This window comes from Magnolia sinica, chromosome 11 (assembly GCF_029962835.1).
Source record: "Magnolia sinica isolate HGM2019 chromosome 11, MsV1, whole genome shotgun sequence".
NCBI lineage: Eukaryota > Viridiplantae > Streptophyta > Magnoliopsida > Magnoliales > Magnoliaceae > Magnolia > Magnolia sinica.
Window position 1 is genome coordinate 81,661,923 of NC_080583.1, and position 26,224 is coordinate 81,688,146.

The 26,224-nt window shown below is 41.1% G+C and overlaps 1 protein-coding gene across 1 annotated transcript; it reads left to right on the forward strand.

The window, feature by feature from the left end:
* Positions 1 to 309: 309 nt before the first annotated feature.
* LOC131219497 (uncharacterized) lies at positions 310 to 14,924 on the forward strand. Its single transcript, XM_058214663.1, has 5 exons — positions 310 to 419; positions 3,245 to 3,315; positions 3,424 to 3,504; positions 4,755 to 4,798; positions 14,567 to 14,924. The coding sequence occupies exons 1-5, from the start codon at positions 380 to 382 to the stop codon at positions 14,664 to 14,666; spliced, it is 336 nt and encodes a 111-aa protein (XP_058070646.1). The 5' UTR covers positions 310 to 379; the 3' UTR covers positions 14,667 to 14,924.
* Positions 14,925 to 26,224: the final 11,300 nt, after the last annotated feature.

Genomic DNA, 26,224 nt, shown 5'->3' on the forward strand with positions numbered 1-26,224 from the left:
TTGTGATAGGTCTTAAAAATCATAAAAAACTGTATCAGATTATTAAAATGACCCTGTGAAAATCTTTTTATAGTGAAAGCCAAACTTCCAAATGAAAGCTAAACTGTCCTAAGAGGGCAGCTCCATTCATACGAAAATAAATAAATTCTTCGTACAATGAACTAACAGGAGGAGGTTTAATCTCTAATAATGAAAACTCTAAGCGGTTTCTCAGAAATAGTTTAGAAGTGGGAGGTTTTCGGTCCATAGCTCAAAAGGCAAGCGGCCATGTAGAAAAAGCCCTCTATAATTCAACCCGTACGCATCTGGACAGGAACACCTCCCTCTCGCTCTTCTCTCTCCCTGCAAAAGGCCTCTCTCTCTGACCCTTGCCTGGGGCATGGATCCTCGTATGTGGCACCGAGTTGCTGCTGTCTCTGGTGCGCGCCCTCTCTCTCTTGGCTCTTTTTTTAGTCTGTCATTTTGATAATACTTACCCCCTTATCTCTGCTCTGGGTGTTGGAATGGTACACTCCTAATACCAAAAAGTAGAAAATGGGGTGTATGCATACACCCCAGACAAGGAATTTAGTATTTCCTCTCTTTTGGAAATGATTTTTACACCCCATTTTACTTAATGCAGACACCCAATTATCTACTTGCTGTATTAGAAAGTGTACTATTCCCATACCCAAAAGCTCTCTCTCTCTCTCTCTCTCTCTCTCTCTCTCTCCAAATTGAGGGAACTGATATTTTAGTCCTGGTTTTGTTGGATTTATGCACCCTTTTTTTCTGCTCTGGGTATTGTAGAATACTGCAATTCTAATGCCAGAAGAGAAAAATAAGTAAATTTCCTTTATTGGGTTTTGAAAACCCATGAAAAGATTTATTTTTTTTCCTACCTTTTTCCTTTCTTCCCTGCATTAATGTTTCAACCCTATTTTATTCATGCAGACACCCCAATTATCTACTTTTGGTATTAGAAGTTTACAGTTCCAATACCCAAATCTTTCATGATGCATCTCTCTCTCTCTCTCTCTCTCTCTCTCTCTCTCTCTCTCTCTCTCTCTCTCTCTCTCTCAATATTTCTTCCAATGCTATAGAACAAAATGATAAGAAAAGATGAATTTGTTATTGTGGGTCTTCTCCTATGACGAATTGATGTAGAACGTGTCACAGATACGTTCCTAGCATGGTTGGGCCAAAAGAAGGTGGACCGCAAATTGACTATAAGTTTTGATCCGGGTATCGTCATCGGGCGCACAACGTATCAATCTTTACTGAAATGGGCTATCCGAGGTGAACTGACCCACAAAGTGGGTCGCATCTCTCCATTTCGTAAGAAAACGCGTGCTTTCAACTCAAAAACGATTTTTTTGGGAAAAATTACTATATTTAGTAATTCCGATTTTATTTTTTTTAATATTCTCCTATTTTTAGAGTTTTAGATTTTCTTTCTGTTTAGAAATAACTTGTAATTATGCTAGGACACTTTTAGCAAAAGTTTATTTGGAATTTTTATTTTTAGAAATTAGACTTTAGAAGAGTTTTAGTAGAATTAGGATTTTTATTAGAGTTAGAAATTTGCTATTTTTGGTAATTACGAATTTTGAGCTTTTTTCTTCTTTTTTTTTTTCCTATATTAATGGTGTAACAGGTACGTAGATATTAGACATTGATCAATAAATTTTTTTTGAATATTTTAGAATTATTTCTATTTTCTTTTCCTCATGGATTCGAGTTTTCTCTGCGAGGAGTCCAGAGAAGTTCCGTGGATTCGGAACAGTTATTCCCATGAGGAAGACGGTGCTCGACCTCACGTCCTTCCCTGCATCACGAATGCTACGACATGAGAGTTTAAAAAAATGAATCGCTGCATGCATGTGCTTGATCCGGGCCATTCATTAGGTAGGGCCCACAATGAGCGTGTACTGGTCATTAATCTTGCCAATCCACTCGTTAGGTGGGTCACACTTGTATGAGGAAGAAAAGCTCAGTTTGCATTATGTGTCTTCTTCTATGACGGATGCTACAGCAGGAGATGTTAGAAAAATGAATCATGGCATGTGTGTGCTTGATCCAAGCCATTCATTAGCTGGGACCCACTATGAGCATGTCCCAGACCCATAAATCTGGCCAATCCACCCTTTAGGTGGGTCACACTTGTATGAGGAATAAAAATTGAATTTGTTATTATGGGTTTTCTGTGATGAAAGCCATGGCAAGAGAGGTCAGAAAAACAAATCATGGCACTGGTGTGCTTGATCTGGGCCATTCATTAGGTGGGGCTCACTATGAGCATGTCCTAGTCCATAAGTTTGGCCAATCCACTCATTAGGTAAGTCATACTTGTATCAGGAAAATCTATGATTTGAAACAAAATCACGAATAGTTGACATTCAAATTACCTGCGTAGCTGACCTGATAAGTGGATAGCCTGGCTTTTAGGACAGAATAGAGCCCTAGTTCGATCGTGGCCTTGATATATGGCGCAAGGAGGGACGTGATGAGGTCGATCACAGTCTTCCTTAGGGGATAACTACTCTGAATCCATAGAGCTCTCAGGACTCCTCATAGAGCTTCCTTGAATCCATGAGGGATAAAAGCAGGAATAATTCCTAATAAATTCGAAATTACTTGATTGATGAAAAAAAAAACGAAATTACAACCCTTTAAATAAGGAACTCAAACCTAGGATGGAGTTTTAGACTTAGACTCCTACTCAAACACCCTAAAAACGTGACTTACTATTTATAGACAACCTCTATTCCTACTAGACTTCATGGTTTTCGGCCAAAAATAGTAAGTGTCCAATTTGGCCGAACCATGTTATTCTTCTAACTTTTCTAAGCCCTTTTCATGTTGGGCACGACTTCTACAACTCAAAGGATCAAAAGTTATACTTGAACTAAAACTTACTATTTATTGTAAAAACGAAACTAAACGGGACTTTTGACTGCCGAAATCATATATAATATATCGAAAAACTCATCTCGGTTTGCGAGATACGACTAATTTAAGGTTCTAACGGTCTGGATCGTTTCCGCCTTTGATCGGGCCTTCTCTGGTCCATCTTTGCCACGAAAGTGTCTGCGACCCGCTCTACATCAATATCACAATGTTGCATTCGCCTCTTCACTATCTTTGTAAGAATCACCTTAGAATTTCATTTCTTTCATTAGAATTGAATGGGAATGGTAAGAAAGACTGAATTTCTCATTGTTAGTATCTGCGAATTTTCTCTCACGCATTCAAATGTAAACAGGAGTTGCTGCTCTTGCCCTTGGCACCTATGGAGCACATGCCTTTAAGCCCAAAAATCCAGCTTACAAAGATGTAATCATTTCATTTTATTATGATTTGCTAATCTTAATTGATCGTCTTTTCTTTTTTTTTTTCCCTTCAATTTCTCATTTCTTTTCATGTAAAAAAATAATAATAAAGGTTTGGCATACTGCATCTCTCTACCATTTGGTCCATACGGCCGCCTTGCTTGCAGCTCCAATCACCAAGCATCCAAACATTGTAAGCGCCCATTTCTGCTCCTTCTTGTACTTTTTATTTAGGGTGCGTTTGGTTGCATCAAATATCATGATATTTCACTATTAAAGACTACTTTGGTGCAAAATATCACAAAATTTCATGATGTTTGGTGCAACCAAACACACCCTTATTTATCACTTAACTTTACGAGGAAATATACGGTTTTAATTACAGGTTTTTTAAAGCTCATGCACACTTTTTGTACCTTCATCATACAAAATGTAGGTGGATTTGAGTGTGGCAGCGGGGAAGTGTCCATTCTTAAAAAGGTCGGGAACAACGAATGCCTAGGAAGCAGGAAGTATGGGGCCCACCTTTTAATGATAAACCATTCATCTGGTGTGCCCCACCACAGCTGGCTAGTGCTCCAAAGGAAAAGAATCATTCGAGAGAGCTTTGCTAGGCCTATACATGTGTGTAAGGCAGCTCATGTACACACCACACATGCCAACATGGCAAATAAGTGGTAGATAGATGTAATCCATCCATCAGGGGGCTCATTGTGGGGATGCTTTGGCCCAAGAATCAGGTTGCTCCACTGTCAGGTGGGCCATAATTCATGAGACATGTACTGGTGGAAAAAACTTTTGGCCAGAGTCTTCTAACCTGTCCGCCCGTTCCTAACATCCACATGATGAGTGGACCATCTTGATTTTGGCGAGAATGTTTGGACCAACCTAATGGACGGCTTGGATATCACATCTTTCTGCCACACCGGCACATGTGATGGCATGTAGATGGTATGCCTTGTACATGCATATGGGTTAAGCAAAGATCTCATTAGAAATTACCATCTATAAGCAGCTTGTAATTGGACAGTTGAGATGTAAAATCTTGCCAACAGTCCATGCACAATGAAATGTCCACCTATCAGATGGCTGGTATTTTTCTCTACAATTTTTTTAGCCCATCAGCAAACCATAGTGGGATCCACCATATGGATGATCTGGATCATTGAAAGAGTTCCCCCTTCCACAGAATGTGGGCACAAATGAATGGGCCGAGCATTGTACAATACCTCTATAACGCAGCTTTGTGAACAGAAGAATTTGATTCACAAACAGATGCAATGATCGAAGAAATTCATGACAAGCTAATCTCAACAAATTGGATTCATTAAGCACCGACAAATATTGAACTGCAAATCAAACGCAAAGTGGACCTTGAGCCTGGTAACTATGGTATAGAAAGGACGATGTGTTATTGATTTCCTTTCACTTGTTTTGATGCAGTTTGGAGGTTTATTAACAACTGGGATTCTGGCATTTTCGGGGACGTAAGTGCATTATCCATTCATTTTTCCTAGTAACATACGAGTTATGATGATTGTATTGTCACCATACTTTGACATTCTTTTGTTTGAGTTGCATTTTAATATTTTTACAATTATTATATGTGTGTGTGTCTACACACACACACACACACACACACACACACACACATATATACACACTTTTGTATGGAACTTTCTTTGCTAAGTGCTCACATCTGTGAGATAAAGCTCATGCACATGACACACATGTGCCAACGTGACATGATGGGTCCAAGATCCAATCTATCCATCAGAATGACACCATTATATTCATGCCCTTGCCCAAGCACTAGGTTGATTCACTCGTCAGGTGGGTCAAACCAACCTAATGGATGGATTGGATCTCACACCTATGTGCCATGTTTGCACATATGTAACGTGTACATGGGCTTTATTCCATACGTGTGTGCACTTGGTAGAGCTCATATGCTCATATGTGTATGTGTATATTCATGCATATGTTTAGGGCCGGTTTGGCTGGGCGAATCCCATGGGATTAGGAGGGATGGGATGGATTTTAAGGTAATGATGGTGGTGTCAGTGGATTGGTTTAAGATCCATGGGATTGCTATATCCCGGGTCTGTTTGGCACGCCCGGCATATCCTGGAATTTTACCTTCCAATCCGTCCAACCAAGGGACGGGATCAATTTTAAGGTAATGATGGTGATGTCAGTGGATTGTTTTAAGATCCATGGGACTGCTTATATCCCAGGACAAGTTCACCGGGTCTGTTTGGCTCGTCATGCATATCCCGGGATATCGCGATCCCATCCCTCCTAATAAGGTGGGATCGGTCCGGCCAAACAGGCCCTTAAGGGGTGGTGCTAACATGCACGCACGTTTATTGTAGAAAGATGAAATTTTATTAGGGCCTCTTTTTGAATTCATGGAAATATAAATTGAGGAAATATCATTTTCATGAAAATGGCGTTTCTGTTGTTTATTTTATTAGGACCTCTTTGGACTTTCGCTCTCACTCCTACTTCCTATTTATACTTGTTTACATTTCGAAAGAGACGCTTCCCCACTCCTACACCAGAATTTGTTGACACTTTGGACTACTGGCTTCTTCTCTTCCTCAGATCCCGCGGAGTGCTGCTGTTTCTGTCTTGCAATAATCTGATCCGTCATGAATACAACTCCTCCTGAAAATCAAGATTGATAACAGTAGTGTTCCTAGGGAGAGTCAAAACATGAGAAGTGATCCAACCTCGAAGAGTGCCAAAAGGACTGGAAACTTACCACTTCAGCCCAAGGGTGGAAGTATCAAAGCCCAGAAGGATCCTTGGAAGACTACTGCCAGTCGGACTAGGCTGCTTGGAATTAAAGAGACCTATGAAAAGGACATCTTTTATTAGCTGTGGAGCTCAGGCATGTACCAACCAGAGTTCGAAAACCCAAAAACTCGACTCGACTCAAAGTTCAGCTGGGTTAGGTGGACTCAAAGACTTGACCCCACTTCTTGATATATAATAATAATAAATTAGAAATTCCATGAAACAGATATTTAAGATAGTTATAAAGCAGATAAAAAATATAAACACAGAATTTATCAGCAGCTCATAGCGCATTGGTTAAGCTCATTTCCCTCTTCCTTCCGTTTACATTTTACATGCCAAACTGGGTGATGCAGTTTGAGCCCATGCAAGCCGCATCAAGCCGAGTGGTCGAGTCATCAAGTCGTGATCGAGTCAGACCAAGGACTGCGTTTCACAACGTCTCGGCTCGAAATCTCTCCAAGTCAAGTTGACTCGGCTGTGTTTCAAGTAAAGTCAGTTTTATAACTATGGTACAACTATTGATGTTGTGTTTTGCTTTTCCTAATGGTGGAGAACTTCACGAAATTAGAAAAACTATTTTTTCATGTAGGAAAGTTTACTTAGGAATGGCATAATCCTTTCACAATGAAATCCAGCATCATGCTTGCCAGTCTTTCAGCAAAATAATAATAATAATAAATAAATAGAGAAAAAACAAAAGGTAGAAGAAGAGTCCAAGGTAGGGAAACTAAGGTACGAGTTTTCAGCTGCCTAAGATTAAATCAGACTGGGTTAGGGAAAATACGGTACGTTCAAAGGGGATGAGCTCAGAACATGATTGTTGTGCTCTATACTCAATTGGCGGGCTTGCGGACAGAATTTTCATTCAAACACTAATTGATTATGTGTTAGCAGGAGATGTATACATCTATATATGGGCCCACAATGCATCTGCATTGAAATCAAGATAGTGGGATCAGACCTATCAATCGATACATAACCTTTTCAGCACGAACTCTAGTTGAGTTGACTCACTGAATTTTAAAACTAATGAACAATGCAGAACACTTAGCTTGGCAGGGTCCAATAAACTCACCAAAAATACCTATCTTGAGTGCCTCAATTTGTTTCTACTCGTTCTCTTTTACAATTTTGTTTGTGTGGTGAAAGGTAGTGAGAAGAGTTAAAAGGGAAAACCCTCTAGCATGCCAGCTAGTTATATATGATAAAATCATGCAAGCAGCCTCATGTGGTGTTTATATGGAATCCAACCCATCCATCAGGGTCACCCAAAAAATCAAGCCGAGCGAACCATGAGGTGGGCCACCAAGTGGGTTTGTTGTTTTTTGGGTGGTTCCCATTGTTTTCTATGGTGTGGCCCACCTGATTTTCGGGATGTCCGATTTTCATGGCTGGATGGGTTGGATGCTGAGCATATGTCACTGTGGGGCCCACACTCAACTAGTTGCACGAATTTCTCATCTTCCACTTGTTGTGTGTGATGCATTCCATATACATGTAAAAACCATTTTACCGTCCATACCATGAACTGGGAGTCATTATTCATTTTCAAATCATACGGTGATTTTGTCAATGCTCTCAAAAAACTACTGCAAAAAAAAAAAAAAAAAAAAGAAAAAGAAGAAGAAGAAGAAGAAAAGTGATGCGGACACAGGTGTATTCAAGGTGTACCAACGAAGAAAGCGCCAACCACAAGTGCCGTCCTTGTGGATAGGCGAATATTGAGGAGCTGAAGACCTTTCACATGTGATTGGACATATATAAGACCCCACTTAGGGAAGACACATGTGAAGGAAGATTGGAGAAAGAGGACCGAGCGCCCAAACTTTCCCATACTTATGTTATTTGCACGTTTTTTGACTTAGTTAGCGGTCTTTTAGTAATCTTATATCTTTATTTGCTTATCCTAGGGGTATTTTAGTAATTTTATGTCTTTATGTGCTTATTTAAGTGGGGTAAAGCCCTAAACACGAATTTCAACTATTGATGAATGAAAAGCAAACCCTTTGGTTGCCTCCTTCCTCTCTTCTCTCTAATGGTGCTTCTTCTCTCCCCTTGATCTTCTTCTTCTAATTTCTTCTTGTGCCCCTCCAACTTCCTCAAGGTAATAACTTTCTTTCTTCTATTTTTTGTTTTGGCTAATTCCTCTTCGATCAAAATCTTGAGAACCGATCTAAACCCTAAATCCCCAAATTCTCAAATCCCTAATCCGAGAAACTTCTTGGTTCTTCGGACTAGTGATCTTCATTGATCGATTGGGTGTGACCATGCAAGATCGGGAGGTCTCATCCTTCCCGGATCCAACCTAAGTAGTAATTGAATTCCATACTCCATGGTTGTAGTGATGGCCCGCTCCATTGCATGCTTCCTTTATGATTTTCTCAGTTATGATGATTATTGTTAGAATTTTAGATCATTTATTCCTTTTATTTCCGTTGTTTAATTATCTCCATGAGCATGCATCATAATTAGGGTTGTCCTGCGTCAAATTTGGTATCAAAGCCTAGGCTTGCATGGTTTTTGTCTAGATCGAGTTATCAAATTAGGGTTTTGATTTTTAGGTTTAACTTGGGAAAGTTTCAAGTTTAGAAAGTTTTCAATTTTCGAAACTTTCCAATTTTAGAAAGTTTCTAATCTGGAAAATTTTCAGATTTGAGTTGTTTCCTGTTTCAACTTAATTGTGTCAGTTCATAGTAGTTTTGCATTCATCGCATTCATCTTGAAAGTCATAACACCTAGTAGTCTAGTTAGGTAGAGTTTGGTTCAAGTCTTCATTGTATGCCCACGAGAAGAGGTAGAGGTTTCGGACTTCAACCTACCATGAATAACGAGCAGTTATCTGAGCAACTTGCTCAATTGATACAAAAGATAACCGCCCTAGAAGCGAGTCAAAGGCGTGAGTTTGCCCGCCTTGAGAACCAAATTACCACCACCATGACTAAGGTGGAGCAACTAGAGGCGTCCCAAAAGGAAAACCCCGCTGTAGGGGAAGATGCGCACTCCCAAGTGGAAGGAATCATTGAAGAACGTGCTGCCACACGTGGTGGTAGTGAGGATAGAGATCGTGGTAACGGTCGTGGTGTGGTGCGAGAGGTACGAACCACATGTGGTCATCAAGACCGTTATGATCCAGATGAGCGTGCGATGAAGAGTGTGAGAGTTGAGGCCCCGAGTTTTGATGGACGCTTGGATCCCAAGGCATTCCTTGACTGGGTTGCTGACATGGACCACTACTTTGAGTGGTATGGTATGTCAGAAAACCGTCAAATGCGGTTTGCTAAGATGAAGCTTGTGGGTCAAGCCAAGCTCTTCTGGACCAACACCGAGCGTAGGGTAGAGAGAGTTGGTAGAGCCCCTATCACACATTGGTATGAGATGAAAGAGAAGTTGAAGGAGAAGTACCTTCCTCTCTCATACTGTCAGAAGCTCCTTGACCAATGGCAATCCTTACGCCAAGGGTCAATGTCTGCCGCTGACTACATCGCTAAATTTGAAGAGTATGTGATGCGATGTGATATCCGAGAAGACCCTCTAGTAACGCTCTCGCGTTTTAAGACGGGCCTTTGTGCGGATCTTCAGCGCGAGCTTATCACTCGGCCCTTAACGGACTTAGATGAGGCATATCAAGTCATGCAGGAGTTAGAGCAGTATCTGAAGGCTCCTGTCGTTCGTCGTTTTGAGTCCCGAGACTCCAATACTAGATCTAGTTCCCAAGGAACTAGACCTAATATTGGTAATCAACCTAGGGCACAGGCGACCATTCCGCCTAGGCCTAGGGAGGACAAGGGCAAAGGGGTTCTTGGTGCCGGTCCTAGTAACATGAGCCAAGTGAGGTGCTATGAGTGTGGCAACCTTGGCCACATGTCTAATCAGTGTCCTACGAAGAGCCGTGGGAGAGCCTTAGTTATAGGCGAGTCCCACGAGGGTGGAGATGACCAGGGTGCTTATGAAGTTGAAGAGTATCACCCTGAAGGAGGATTTACTGATGAAGAAGAAGTGGATGGAGAAACAACGCTTGCAGTAGTCAGGCGTGTGTTAGCTCAGTCTAGAAGTAGTGCTGACTGGCGTCGAAGCACTATCTTCTACACTATTGCCAAGTGTGGTGAAAAGAATTGTAAGGTGATAGTGGACAGTGGAAGTTGTCAGAATGTGATTTCCACTAGCACCTTAGATCGCTTAAAACTGACATCCACACCTCATCCAGCCCCGTATAAAGTTTCTTGGGTTGACAAGACATCCCTACCTGTCACCCAGCAATGTCTAGTCCCTATCGAGTTTGGGTCATACAAAGAGTCCCTGTGGTGTGATGTTTTACCTATGGATGTGGGACATGTTATCCTAGGTAGACCGTGGCTATTCGATAATGATGTCACGATCTTTGGCCGTTCGAATGCGTGTACTTTTATGTATAATGGTAAAAAGATCAAACTTAATCCCATGCCACCTGAGAATACACTAGGAAAGAAGAAGGATGAGAAGGCAAGTGAGCCTAGAGAAATGGGGAAATCCAAACCTAAGTCTTTACATATAATCAAGAGAGTTTGAAAAAGAGGCTAAGGAGGATTCTATGGTGTATGCCCTTGTGGCTAGAGAAATTACACCTGAGGTTCCATCAGAGTTGTCCTGTGAGGTGACTTCGGTCCTGAAGGAATACAGTGATGTATTTCCTGAAGACTTACCGAATGAGTTGCCCCCTATGAGGGACATACAACATGCCATTGATCTTGTCCCAGGGTCTACTCTACCGAACCTTCCTCACTACAGGATGAACCCTGCAGCGCATGCAGAGTTGAAGAAGCAAATTGATGAGCTTCTGCAAAAGGGTTTCATCCAAGAGAGTATGAGCCCGTGTGCCGTGCCTGCATTGTTGACGCCAAAGAAAGACGGCACGTGGCGCATGTGTGTGGACAGCCGTGCCATAAACAAAATTACTGTCAAGTATAGGTTCCCTATACCTAGACTTGATGATATGCTTGACATGATGGCCAGGTCCACTATATTCTCTAAGATAGACCTCAAGAGTGGATATCACCAAATTCGTATACGCCAGGAGATGAGTGGAAGACGGCGTTTAAGACGAAAGATGGGTTGTATGAGTGGTTGGTCATGCCCTTCGGCTTGACTAACGCACCCAGTACTTTCATGCGGGTGATGACCCAAGCTTTGAGGCCGTTCATGGAAAAATTCCTAGTGGTGTACTTTGACGATATTCTTATTTATAGTACCACTAAGGAATCACACCTTGAACATTTAAAGAAGGTCTGTAGTGTCCTTAGGAAGGAAAAGTTGTACGCTAATCTTAAGAAATGTGCATTCATGTCTAACCAAGTTGTGTTCTTAGGATTTATAGTGTCATCTGAAGGGATGCAAGCAGACCCTGAAAAGTCAGGGCCATAGTTGAGTGGCCAGAACCAAGGAACATTCATGAGGTGCGAAGTTTTCACGGCCTAGCAACTTTTTATCGTCGGTTCATTAGGGGTTTTAGCACGATCATGGCTCCCATTACTAAGTGCATGAAAAAGGGAGAGTTCGTGTGGTCTAAAGCCGCCGTCAAGGCTTTTAAAGAAATTAAGGGCAAGATGGTGGAAGCTCCTGTCATGCGTCTACCTGACTTTTCTACAGTCTTTGTAGTAGCGTGCGATGCGTCTGGTGTCGGTATAGGTGGAGTGTTGAGTCAAGAAGGACACCCAGTGGCCTATTTCAGTGAAAAACTGAATGAGGCAAAACAAAAATACTCCACTTACGACAAAGAATTTTATGCGGTAGTGCAATCCCTGAGACATTGGTGACACTACCTCCTACCGCAAGAATTCGTTTTGTTTTCTGACCATGAGGCTTTGAGATATTTGCATTCTCAGAAGAAACTCAACCCAAGGCATGCCAAGTGGGTAGCGTTTCTTCAGGAATATTCGTTTGTTTTGAAACACAAGGCCGGGGTTGAAAACAAACCAGCGGATGCCCTTAGTAGGAGAGTGGCGTTGCTCAACTCTTTGAGTGTAAAGGTAGTCGGATTTGAGCAACTGAAAGATGAATACCCCATATGTCCTGATTTTGGGGGTACTTACACGTCGCTTTCTAGTGACCAGCATATTATGGGTGGATATGTTCTTAAAGATGGCTTTCTTTTCAAGGGAGACAGACTTTGTATTCCCCGTATGTCCCTTCGTGAATTCCTCATCTGGGAGCTTCATTCAGGAGGGATAGCTGGCTATTTTGGTCGTGATAAGACCATTGCCCTCGTGGAAGATCGTTTTTAGCCAAGCCTCAAGCGAGACGTAGCCAAAGTTTTAGGGCAGTGTCGAACATGTCAGCTGGCAAAGCAAAGAAAGCAAAATACTGGGTTGTACACGCCATTGCCAGTGCCACATGCTCCGTGGCAGGACATTAGTATGGACTTCGTGCTCGGGCCTCCCAAGACTATAAAAAAGCACGATTCCGTTTTTGTCGTTGTGGACCCTTTTTCTAAAATGGCGCATTTCCTCCCATGTTCGAAGACGTCAGATGCGTCTCATGTTGCTCGTCTTTTTTTTGATGGTGTGGTGCGTCTCCATGGGTTACCTAAAACCATAGTGTCTGATCGTGATGTTCGATTTACTAGCTATTTTTGGAAGACACTGTGGCACATTATGGGAACTCATTTGCAATTTTCTACTGCTTACCACCCACAAACAGATGGTCAAACTGAAGTGGTAAACCGTAGCCTTGGAAATCTTCTACGTTGTCTAGTGGGTGAACATGTTAAGACTTGGGACCTAATTTTACCAACTGCTGAACTTGCTTATAATGGGTCAGTTAATAGATTTACAGGGTTGAGTCCTTTTGAAATTGTAAGTGGTTATAAACCTAGAATGCCCATAGATCTCTTACCTATGTCTGTTACCCAAAGGTCTTCTGAGTCAGCCGATGCATTCGCACGCCATATTCATGATTTGTATACACATATTAGACAGCGGTTAAATAAGAGCAATGATGATTATAAAGTTTCAGCTGATTCTCATCGTAGAGTGCAAGAATTTCAAGAAGGAGACTATGTAATGGTGCGAATAAGGCCAGAGCGATTCTCTCAAGGATCTGCAAAGAAATTACAAGCGCGTAGTGCTGGACCATTCAAGATATTACAAAAGGTTGGGTCCAACGCGTATCGGGTTGACCTTCCATCTGAAATGAGCATTAATCCAACTTTTAATGTGGAAGATCTAGTCCGTGCCCATACTCCCATTATTGATACATCATCCCTTTCATGGCCTTTTTCTGAGTTTGCTACCCAACCCCTTCCACCCCCTCCTCCACCCATTACCCATAAAGAAGCAATTGAGGAAATCTTGGATGACGAGATAGTATCCACGAGAGATGGGGGTTTCCAAAGGTATCTTGTCAAGTGGAAGAACAAACCATCGTCTAAATCTACATGGTTGTCGGGCGACGCATTGCAGGGTATTGATCCAGATCTACTCGAGCGCTACAAAAGTTTCAACTCGTCGGAGTCGAGTTTTTCTCACCCGAGGGGAATTGATGCGGACACAAGTGCATTCAAGGTGTACCAATGAAGAAAGCGCCAACCACAAGTGCCGTCCTTGTGGATTGGCGAATATTGAGTAGATGAAGACCTTTCACTTGTGATTGGACATATAGAAGACCCCACTTAGGGAAGACACATGTGAAGGAAGATTGGAGAAAGAGGACCGAGCGCCCAAACTTTCCCATACTTATGTTATTTGCACGTTTTTGACTTAGTTAGCGGTCTTTTAGTAATCTTATATCTTTATTTGCTTATCCTAGGGGTATTTTAGTAATTTTATGTCTTTATGTGCTTATTTAAGTGGGGTAAAGCCCTAAACACGAATTTCAACTATTGATGAATGAAAAGCAAACCCTTTGGTTGCCTCCTTCCTCTCTTCTCTCTAATGGTGCTTCTTCTCTCCCCTTGATCTTCTTCTTCTAATTTCTTCTTGTGCCCCTCCAACTTCCTCAAGGTAATAACTTTCTTTCTTCTATTTTTTTTGTTTTGGCTAATTCCTCTTCGATCAAAATCTTGAGAACCGATCTAAACCCTAAATCCCCAAATTCTCAAATCCCTAATCCGAGAAACTTCTTGGTTCTTCGGACTAGTGATCTTCATTGATCGATTGGGTGTGACCATGCAAGATCGGGAGGTCTCATCCCTCGCCGGATCCAACCTAAGTAGTAATTGAATTTCATACTCCATGGTTGTAGTGATGGCCCGCTCCATTGCATGTTTCCTTTATGATTTTCTCAGTTATGATAATTATTGTTAGAATTTTAGATCATTTATTCCTTTTATTTCCGCTGTTTAATTATCTCCATGAGCATGCATCATAATTAGGGCTGTCCTGCGTCAAAAAGGTTACTGTCATTTCTTCTACTTTGCTCCTTTGAGCATAGATAGTTTATAGGTGAAATTATAAGGAAAAGGATGGTGGATTTTGCAGTTGTTACACCGTGGCCTACCTCGAAGACAGAAAGTACTCTTCTCTTGCACCGTATGGTGGTTTTGCTTTCATTGCTGGATGGGCATGCCTGCTTTTCTAGGGAAATGACTTCCCAGATAGCAGCATTGGAAACCACCATCAGATCCAACAAATGCATCTGGAGTTTTGGATGATGGAAACTGAAAGTAAGCTCTTTACACTCTGTGATGTTTTGGTATTCAGACACTCAGTTAACAGAAATTATTACTTCTTTTTTTTTTTTAAGGATAAAAATTCACAGAAATTATTACTTTCGTTTATTATTATAGACATGCTTTCGATATCAATCTCAAGGATATAATAATCATATAAAACTCAAGTATCGTCATTCTCTCTATGATGAGTTCACAGTTTTAGATATGAGTCATGCTAGCGTAACTTGTGCACCGAGAGCCACATGGGTGGAAGTTTCATGAGATCCACCCTGCCCATCATGTATGCTGCCTCATGCTCACCTTGCAGCCCAAAAATCATTACTGTCCAGAACTCAGGTAGGCCACAACACCCTATGAAAAAGTTGGGATGGGATGCCCACCATTTGTTTTGTGTAGGGCCCATTGTGGTGTTTATTTGACATCCAATCCATTCATTTGATGCCCATCGTGATAAAATAATTACCAAAAAAAAAGTATTTCAGAACTCAGGTGAGCCATGCCATGTGAGTTTAGAGGTTTTAAAGAAGATAATATTATGGGGTGGCCCACCAAAGTGTTGAATTAGCCTGATTTTTGAGATCAAGGCTAAGCAAGGGGTGATGTTCCTGAAGGATGGTGGATTTCATGCATGTTCATTGATGCCAGGAGGAACCTGTGCGAGACACACGAGTTTTCTGTTAATGCAGAACAAAACAAGTCTTTGGAGAGTTGCACTCTGAAACAAGACCAAGCCAGAACAAGTTGGACCGAGTTGAGGTGAGTCGGACTGGTTTTGATCTCCTCCAGTCACATCCCAAAACTGCTCTTGAAAACCATGAATGTCTTTGCATGTTGGTGTTAAATCCTGTTATAAAATCGCTTGTATGGGTCCAACACTGCTCAGCGACAATCAGGTTTGATTCCTGTTACAAACCAGTCATCGGAAGTGGTCAGTTGTACGTATCATTCTGTTTGCATGTATTTAGGCATGTTTGCAAGTGAGGTCAGTAGTTGGTTGTATTAGTTCCTTAATTCATGCATGAGTCTTAGATAGTTTCTTTGTTTAAATCCTAGTTTTAGGGAAGACATCCCCACATCCATGTAGTGGGCGAAGTTGGGTGTAATTGAATCAGTTGTAACTAGAGTATTTTAAAAATGGATAATGAATGAATGAAGGACATGAAGTTTATCTCCAAACAGCTGTCTGCAGCAGGGATTGGATCCCTTTAACAATCCTATAGTTTCTCTCTCACCATTAGTCGACCAAAGAAGACACCTAAATCCATTCCGCCTTCACCTCGCCCCTTCACTCAATCCTACGTCCACCACCAAAACCCAGGTCGTAACAATTCCACAAACATTTTTCTTAGTCTCCTTGATTATACGTACTGCCTAGAAGCTTAATTTTCTTAAACAATGGAAGTATCAACTGTCAAGGGCCTGTTTGGGTGTTCCCTAGAATGAGAATTAGAGTTGTTCGCATATGCTTTTTACAGTAGTGGAGCTGTTTGGCGCATACTGCAAAAAATGCATGTGGCTGGATACTTACGACACTCCGCTTAGTAAAAAGACCATTCAAAGCTGAGAATGGGATGATAATATTTTCCCAGTCTCATCAGGCATATGTAGGAGATGAACGGTCTAATCTCACCAATATTTGAAATAAATGGTCCAAATGGACTGATGATGAATATCGACAGTCCGATTAGGCAATGTTGAAGATGATAAGTTGTTTGATTCTGCCTATCTTGAAGACTGTAGCTTGTAATGTGGAATATTGAGAGTCCAATTAGGTAATGTTGAAGATGAAAAGTTGTTTGAGTTTTCCTATCTTGAAGACTCTAGCTTCCAGTGTGGAATATAGACAGTCTGGTTAGGCAATGTTGAAGATGAAAAGCTTGATTCAACCTTATCTTGAAGACTGTAGCTTCGAGCATGGAATATCGACAGTCCAATTAGTCAATGTTGAAGATGAAAAGTTCGATTCAGCCGATGTTGAGTACTATAGCTTCTAACATGGAATATCAATTGTCCGATTAGGCAATGTTGAAGATGAAAAGTTCAATTCAGCCTATCTTGAAGACTATAGCTTCTAACACAGAATATCAATTGTCAGATTAGGCAATGTTGAAGATGAAACATTGGATTCGGCCCATCTTGAAGACTGTAGCTTCTAACGTGGAATATCAAAGTTCCGTTTAGGCAATGTTGAAGATGAAAAGTTTGATTCGGCCTATCTTGAAGACCATAGCTTCTTACATGGAATATCGACAGTGCAATTAGGCAAAGTTGAAGATGAAAAGTTTGATTTGGCCTATCTTGAAGGCTGTAGCTTCTAATGTGAAAAAAATCGACGGTTCAATTAGGCAATGTTGAAGATGAAAAGTTTGATTTGGTCTATCTTGAAGACTGTAGCTTCTAATGTGTGAGCTTATGTTTCTAGAAACTTGATTAGTGTCCATTAGATATCAATAATTGACCATTTAAGCTACCACTTTATCATCATAATTATTTTATAAACATCTAAAGTGGGCCGCACTCTATAAATGGTTACTTCTTCTTTCTGTTCTTTTTTTTTACACACGCACGCACTCACACCACAGCAGCTTTCTTATACCATAATGGGTACTCAAAGTCCATGACCTTATGTCGAAACTCTTGTATGTCTACCACTGAGGAATGAGTAAGGACCCTTATAGATGGTTACTGGTAAGCAAGATCTGTGTATAGGGTGGGGTGTGGACTTGTGTTGCTATTTGTTTTTGGCAGGGATTTCAAGTGGGCCGAAATAAAATGATTTTGTTTTTGAGTGAAATTTTGTTGCAAAAGATGATTTTGGATGGTATTTGCTTTGTTATAGGATGTTGTCTTGGGTACTGATAGGTACTTAGTCATGCAAGAAATCATTTTATGTTGTGTTTGGATTTGGGAGTGTGGATTTGGAACCCCTGGATTTGAAATCCTCCTGTTGTGTTTGGCACCCTGAATTCAGAATCCCTTGTAATCCAAAAGTAGTTATGTATAGTATATTTACATGGGTTTGAATTTAATTACTAGATTAACTTTAATATCTCTAATTAGTGGACATATGTAATGTTTGACATAATGGTTATAATAAGCCCGTTGAAATATATACTTTGCCCAAAAATGATAAACTTCCAAGTCTTGGCTGGACCACAAGCACAAGATCACATTCGAGTGGCTAACCAATGATTTTTAACCGTTGATTTACACGGACGATGTGTGGACAGTGCAGATCATCGTATTAAAGTAATTATAGTGATGCAATTGATAATCTAATTGTTTTGGGATATCATCAGTGGGCCATGTGCAGCCTAATAGATCAATAGTCTAGCGACACATGTTACACATGCGACTCTTGGAAGGATTCTAGACGTAATCCAAGATTTTACCTTGGATTTCAAACACCCTATTTGAGGGATTTGAAACCCCATGTTGATATGCATTATGTCCAAATCATCAACAATTTGAGCCATCTACATGTTGGTATCCATCATGAATTGTTTTTCCTTCAAAAGAATCACTTCCATCAAAAAATCTCAACCATTCAATACATGTCTAGGAATACGGATGGCTATAAAAAAAACAGTCCATCTGTGAATAAATCAGATCATGCAATCACTGTTATTTTCATGTTGTGGGCCATGAAATTTATGATGAACATAGTAGCAGCTTCAAGTGTCCGAATGCAACTAGGTGCACTGGATCATTTATCTTCATTTACTTTTCTAAGCGCACACGCGTGTGCAATAGAGCTTCTGTACACACCACACACGCGCCAGCATGGCATATTGGTGTGAGATCTTATCCATCCATCCTGTTGGTCCCAACTTCTACATGTTTTCCACAAATGTAAAATCTGGTCCAATCAACATGTGGGCCCCAATATTGCAAACGGGCGGATGGTTAGAAAACCTCAGCCGAGTTTTACAGAGCCGTACATTTGTTTTTCAAATTTAGCCCACCTGACCAGTGGATCAACGTGATTCTTGGGATGGGGCATCTGTATAGCGGGTGCGTTCTGATGGATGGATTGGATCTCGGACCTATTGTGCCTTCACGGCACGTGTTTCGCGTGTACATGAGCTTTATTTGCACACGCGTCTGGACTTAGCAAAATTCAATAATTATAATGAATTTGAGGAATCACACTTCGGATTGTAATTTGAAGAGTTCGTATTTTGCCAATCAAAATCTAATCTGGAGAAAAAAAAAAAAATTTAAATTCCGAAGCTCATTCGACTCTGTGGTATCCTGACCGTCCAATCAGGGAAGATACTCGTATTTGCATGATCCGTGACCTGAAATCAGAGATGAAAAATGGTTATGGTCCACCACCACTATTTGAACATTTTAGAGAAAACTACTTTAAAAATGAGGTATTTGAAAATGCTCCTGTAAGACGTTTGTACATGTGCACGCAACATGTACGGATTGAACGGTTTGGATCAAGGTTTTGGGTCTCGGTTTGGAGGTTTTGAGATTTTTGGGTCAGGGTTATATTTAGTCTAGGATTAGGGGTTGGTTTAGAATTTGATCATGGTTCCTGGATTGTTTTAGCCTACCCGATATGTTAGCTGGGTTGGGGTGTCTACAATGGGTCATGGTTGTCATGTTTTATGGGTCAGGGTTGTCATCTGGGTCGTGATTGTCACGGGTCATAGTTATCATATTATATGGGTCGTCGTTGGTCATGTTATGTGGGTCGTGGTTGATATAGGTCGTGGTTGTCATGTTATATGGGTTGCTGTTATATGGGTCGTGGTCGTCATCCGAGTCGTGGTTGTCACGGGTCGTAGTTATCATGTTATATGAGTCGTGATTGTCATGTTATGTGGGTCGTGGTTGATATAGGTCGTGATTGTCATATTATATAGATCGTAGTTATCATGGGTTGAGGTTGTTAAGTGATGTGTGCAGTTCGTGGTTGTAACGTAATGGGGTCGATGTTGTCATGTTATAAGGATTATGGGTCCTATCATAGTTTATGTGTCGAATCCAATTCGTCCATTGGATTTAGAATTTTATTTAACGTCATGGGCCAAAAAATGAGTTACATCCAAAATATTTATGCCCCAAAAGGTTTTCAATGGTAGGCTTTCAATTTCACTGCTTTCTATGGTGTGGTCCACATGAGCCTTTGATATGCCTCATTTTTTGGCTCATCCATTAAAATGATCTTTCAAAATGAATAGACGGCATGGATAAAATATATACATCACAGTGGGCCTAATAAGACCATTCATCTCTACATATATAGGGCCGTGTAGGTTACTAAAAATAACCTGACTTACTAAAATAGCATTCCAGAGGTCTCAGGAGTTTGGACTCCTCCGGCTAATGTGACTTACTAAAATAACCTTCCCGACATCTCGGGAGTTTGGACTCCCAAGTTCCATGAGCCCCACTATGATGTATGATTTGTATCCACACCTTCCATCCAATTGGAGAGATCATTTTAGGGCAACATCCGAATAATGAGTTAAATCCATAGCTCCAGTGGACGCCAACACAGATAACAGTGGGGACAGTGACGCCCACCATTAAAAACTTCTAAAGGCCACAAAAGTTTTAGATCAAACTGATATTTGTGTTTTCCCTGATTTCATGTCTTATTTAACTTTTCAACAGGTTGGATTTCAAATAAACATTATGGTGGGCCTTAGGATAGTTTCAAAGATGGGAATTACTCTCCCCACTGTTTTCTGTGGTGGAGTCCACTATAGCTTTTAATCTGCCTCATTCTTTGGCTGTTGCCCTAAAATGATATCTCAATATGGATGGATAGTGTGGATACAACACATACATCATAGTGGGCTCACCAACTTGGTGACGTCACTTCAGTAGCTAACTCTGCTACTTAACCTGTTAGTATCTAATCCACGTCCCCGGATGGAAGCGGATTGGCTGGATGGAGTTGTGATTTCAGCTCGTGAATACCCACTGCACCCGACCAAACTCGGTCCGACTTGAGCTGAATCGGTACTTGTGATTAGGTCATACTCAATCCGGATTAGTCCAGGTCAGACCCAGACTCAGATCAGGTTAGGCATGTTGGACTCGGTACCGAGTCAGGTCGAGTTCGGGTCAAGCCTATTTCAAAACCAAATCGAGTCGGGTCAACCCTAACTCGGTCCGAATTGACTCGATGCCCATCTCTAACCATGATGGTTATTTTTTATCCACATTGTTTATCCAATTTGCCCGCTTACATCAGGGCATGAATCTAAAAATAGATAGATCGATATCTCAAGTGGACCACACTATAAAAAAAGTGGTGATTAAACAGATACCATTATAAACTTTGTAGAGACCAATGTAATGTTTATTTTCCATCCAACCAACTGATAACGTCATAGATACATGGATGAAGAGAAAATACAAATATCAGCTTAATTGAAAAGTTTTATAGCCCCCAATAAGTTTTTAATCTTCTAATCACCAATGTTTCTTGTGGTGTGGTCCACCTGAGATTTGGATCTTCCTCGATTTTGTGCCCATGAACTACAATGATTTGTAAAAATGGATGGATGGCGTGGATAAAATACATACATTATGGTAGAGCTAATAGAGCTTTTCCAACAACACACAGTACTGCAGTTGGTGGTATATGTTACCAGTGTCTCCTTTGTCAAAGCCACTGGTATGAGCAAATAGTCAATGGATCAGGTGGGTTGTAGTGTGATGTTTTCTATAAAATTAACCTGGACTACAAGGTGCGTCACCCCATTTTAGGCCACAGGCTAATAAAATCAATTCTATCAATAATTCAGGTTGACCACATGATTGTAAACAGTGTATAGGTAATCCTCGCCTTTCAAATTGTTTCCATTAGTCTGGCACAAGTAATTCATGTATCGGTATGATTTTTGGTAAAATATTTTATTTATTTATTTATTTTAATAATCTAGTTGTTGAAGTAGATTTTGATGCAAGTATAATGTTTGACCCTTTAAAATAAAGGGTGGACATATCTCTCCCAATTATTTTCTTTAGTACGTATCTCTAGGCTCAATATCAAACTTAATAGGCAATGTTTGTAATGGATATTACATAAACATCGCAGTGGGCCCCAGAAAAATCAAGCGTCATGCCCCATACAAATATATATATATATATATATATATATATATATAAACTCTCTTTATAATTGGAGAAATATGGGAAATTGAATTTTTGGCAGGATCCCACCATGATGTGTATGCAAAATCCATTCTGACAATTAGATATGTAATCATTTAGGACCGAATTCAAAAAAAAATTATGTTAACACGAGATTCATGTGAGCCACACCAAAGAAAATATTTGAAAGAGAGACATTCACCCTTGAAACTTCTAGGACCCACCATGATGATTATATAAAATGGTACGGTTTGAATTCTCAATTCATATAATTGGTCCCATTTTTAAAATATCCAAACCGTCAATACTTTGGGCCACATCGTTAATGATCCATTCACAGGAAAGATTTTGCGTTGAAACATTGTAAAGCTCTCGATAGGTAGTTATGGAGAAACGGCTTAGAAAGAAACATACCAACGGTTTTCACTTGATAGGATAAATATTATGTATTTAGGGTCTTATGATTCAAGAGAGTTTTTGCGAATTAGCCATCAATGGTGAGTTCCATAGAATGAACGCTTTGGATCACGATCCATGGGACCCATATTTATAAACTGAAAGCCCAAACGTATGTACAATCCTTCCGCTCGAGCATTGCACATTTGTATTGGTGTTCATTTGTACAATAGGACTTTTTGACCAGCCAAGACTGCTTTCCGAAGGATGTTCTTGTCATGGAAACTCAAAAAAAAAAAAAAAATGTAGTGTGTAGTTTGTGTTAGATATCTCCCTCTCGTTTAGATGAGCTGACAGAGACAGTGTGGTGTGTGTGAATGATTGAGGGTTCAATCCAATGTTTTTTTTCAAGGAAACAATAATTTATCATAAAGGCCGCAAAGCAAGAAAAGAATGATGGGTTTTTTTTTGTCCGTTGTAGACCGGTCGTGAGCCCTGGTCGACCGGTCATGGACTGGTGTACGACTAGTCGTGGGTTCATGCCCTGACACAACTCAAAGTCCAGCGAGTGCAGACTAATTTTCTCCGGGGTGCTCGACCAGTCATGGGTGGTCCACAACCGGTCGTAACTGGCGCTCGACCGGTCGTGGACCCTACTCACTAGTCGTAGTTACGCAGATTCGTTTCGCGATTTTGCGCGGATTTCGTTTCGCAAGTCCTTTCGCAACAAGGATACGGAAGGGAGTTTTCTAAAACTATAAATAGGGGTTCCTAAAATTTTTATATGTGTAGAAAAATCACAAGAGGGTTTCCTAAAGGCTTTACAAGGGTTTGTTAAAGGGTTTAGGGTGTGTGAGAGAGAGAGAGAGGAAGCTTATGGAAGGGAGTCTACGTCTCAACGCTTTCACATTCTCGTAATCGGTGAGATCTCTCTAGTTTTTCTTTTATTCTCTTACTGTTTATCCGCTCCTACGTAAGTGATGAAGGTTTAATCATAGCAAGATGTGCTTGTGATCAGTTGTAACGTTCTGCTTTATAGTAGATTGTTGATCTGGACGAGGTCCCGTGGTTTTTACCTCTTTGAGGGTTTTCGGCGTAAAAATCTCTTGTGTGGTGTGTGGTTGATGCTTTGATTTATTTCATTGCTTTGTTATTCCATAATTCTGGTTTGTTTAAGAGGGCTAGATCCTAAGGTTTTGTGCAAGGCTTCCAACAAAGTGGTATCAGAGCTAAGTTCATTGAACGGGTAGGATCGGTTTGGAATTATGGAAGGTGGCTCATCAAGGATGATTAGCCTCAATGGTTCTAACTGGACCATATGGAAGGCTAAGATGGAGGACTTGCTTTATTGCAAGGACCTATATTCTCCAATTTTAGGCATATCAGCAAAATCCAAGGATATGACTGATGATGATTGGAAGAAGATGGACCGAAAGGCGGTGGGGTTTATTAGACAATGGTTGGATGATTCTGTGTTCCACCATGTGTCTACGTAAACCTCAAACGCTAGCCTATGGCTGAAACTAGAATGGCTGTATGAGAGGAAGACAACCGGTAATAAAAATTTTCTTATAAGGCGACTTGTGAATCTCAAGTTCAAGGATGGTGGTTCTGTGACCGAGTACATGAATGAGGTCAACAATATAGTGAACTAGCTCTCAGCTATGAAGATGGTCCTGGATGATGAATTGCAGGCTTTACTTTTGCTTAGTTTATTACCTGACAGTTGGGAGACATTAGTGGTGTCTCTAAGTAACTCTGCGTCAGATGGAAAGATATCCATGGAACAAGTGACTAGCTGTCTCTTCAATGAGGAGACAAGGAGGAAATCTCAAGGGTCTACTCAGTAAGAGGCCCTTGTGACACAGGAACGGGGGAGAGGAAAGAACAGGAAGGGCGGAAAGGCCCGAGATAAATCAAGAGGTAAGTCGAGTAACAGAAAAGATGTTGAATGCTGGAATTGTGGCAAGAAGGGCCACTATAAGCATGAATGTCGTAAGGTTAAAAACGACAAGAAAGGAAAAGGAAAGGAAGATGAATCAGATTCTACTGGCTACAAGTCAGGTGACTATGGGACCGTGAAGATAGAGAATTCTGGCGTATCGAAGATTGTAGGGGTTGGTGATATTTGTGTGAAAACTGATGTGAGCTGTACATTGGTTCTCAGGAATGTGAGGCATATCCCAGACCTTCGTCTCAACTTGATGTCGACGGGAAAGTTGGATGATGATGGCTATGAAAGCCGGTTTGCTGGTGGGCATTGGAAGCTCATCAAGGGTTCGTTGATCGTGGCCAGAGGAAAGAAGTGTTGCACCCTTTACAAGGCAAGTGTCAGTGTGTGCAAGAGTGGGTTGAACGCAGCGGAAGATTCAGCTATTGACATGTGGCACAAGCGTCTATGCCACATGAGTGAAAAAGAGCTTCAGCTACTAGCGAAGAAGCGGCTCCTTCCAGACGTGACAGGTACACCTCTCAAAACCTGCCTTGATTGTTTATCAGGGAAACGGCATAGAGTTTCATTTATTAAATCTGCTTCTCATGTTAATAAAGTGCATGCATTAGATTTGGTTTATTCTGATGTTTGTAGTCCTATGAGGACAAAAACCTTGGGTGGGGCATTGTATTTTGTTACTTTTATAGATGATGCATCTAGGAGGGTTTGGGTTTATGCTTTAAAATCCAAAGACGAGGTCTTTGGTGTGTTTAAATTATTTCATGCTATGGTCGAGAGAGAGAGAGACAGGTAGATCATTGAAGTGCATCCGCACTGACAATGGTGGTGAATACATTGGTGACTTTCATGAGTACTATAAGTCCCTGGATATACGGCATGAATAGACGGTTCTCAAGACCCCCAGCATAATGGTGTAGCTGAGCGAATGAATCGTACTATTGTAGAGAGAATTAGATGCATGTTATCCTATGCGAAGTTGCCCAAGACATTTTGGGGAGAAGCAATGCACATGGCGATGTATTTGATAAACAAGTCTCTATCAGCCCCGTTGAATGGAGAAGTACCTGAGAAGGTGTGGACTCGATAAGATCCATCGTACAGTCATCTCAGGGTGTTTGGATGCAGGGCATCCGTTCACGTACCAAAGGACGAGAGGTCCAAGCTCGATATGAAGATCAGGTAGTGTGTGTTCTTGGGGTACAATGATGAAAAGTTCGGTTACAGGTTATAGGATCCGATCGAGAAGAAGCTCGTCAGGAGTAGAGATGTGGTTTTTTTTTAAGATCAGTGTATAAAAGACATTGGTAAGCCAGAAAAGAATTAGCCTAGTTCAGGTAAGCTAGAGGGCATGGATCCGATTATTCCTCCCGTGGTGCCTGATGACGGGGGAGTACAGCAACGTGTAGAGGACGAGGGAGTTCCTTCAGAAGATGGACCAGGGGAGCAGCTCCCACTTGATCCACCTGTTGAGCCACAGGTAAGGAGGTCATTAAGGGATAGACAGTCGTCCAAGAGGTACTCGCCGCATGAGTACATTATGCTAACTGATGGGGGAGAGCCAGAAGACTATTCTGAGGCCCTAGCCGACGAGCATGAGGAGTGGTTGAAAGCTATGCAAGAAGAGATGGAATCCTTACATAAGAACCACACCTATGATATGATGAAACTGCATAAGGGCACGAAAGCTTTGAGCAATAAGTCGGTGTTCAGAAAGAAGGTTGAACAAAAGAATTCACAGATGAGGTTCAAGGCCAAACTTGTGGTGAAATGGTTCGATCAGAGGAAAGGCATAGACTTCGAGGAGATATTCTCACCAGTGGTGAAGATGACATCCATACGGGTGTTGCTTGGGTTGGCAGCTAGCATGGATCTAGAGATAGATCAGTTAGATGTTAAAACTGCCTTTCTCCATGGTGACCTGGTAGAAGAGATCTACATGCACCAACCAGAGGGGTTCGAAGTCAAGGGCAAGGAGCATATGGTGTGTAGGCT

What these genes read in the sequence shown, in the direction of transcription:
- LOC131219497 (XM_058214663.1), top strand. Translation starts at nt 380, where the DNA reads ATGGATCCTCGTATGTGGCACCGAGTTGCTGCTGTCTCTG. An exon ending in CCGAGTTGCTGCTGTCTCTG is followed by an intron (nt 420 to 3,244) that starts GTGCGCGCCCTC and finishes AAATGTAAACAG; the next exon opens with GAGTTGCTGCTCTTGCCCTT. An exon ending in ATTCTGGCATTTTCGGGGAC is followed by an intron (nt 4,799 to 14,566) that starts GTAAGTGCATTA and finishes TGGATTTTGCAG; the next exon opens with TTGTTACACCGTGGCCTACC.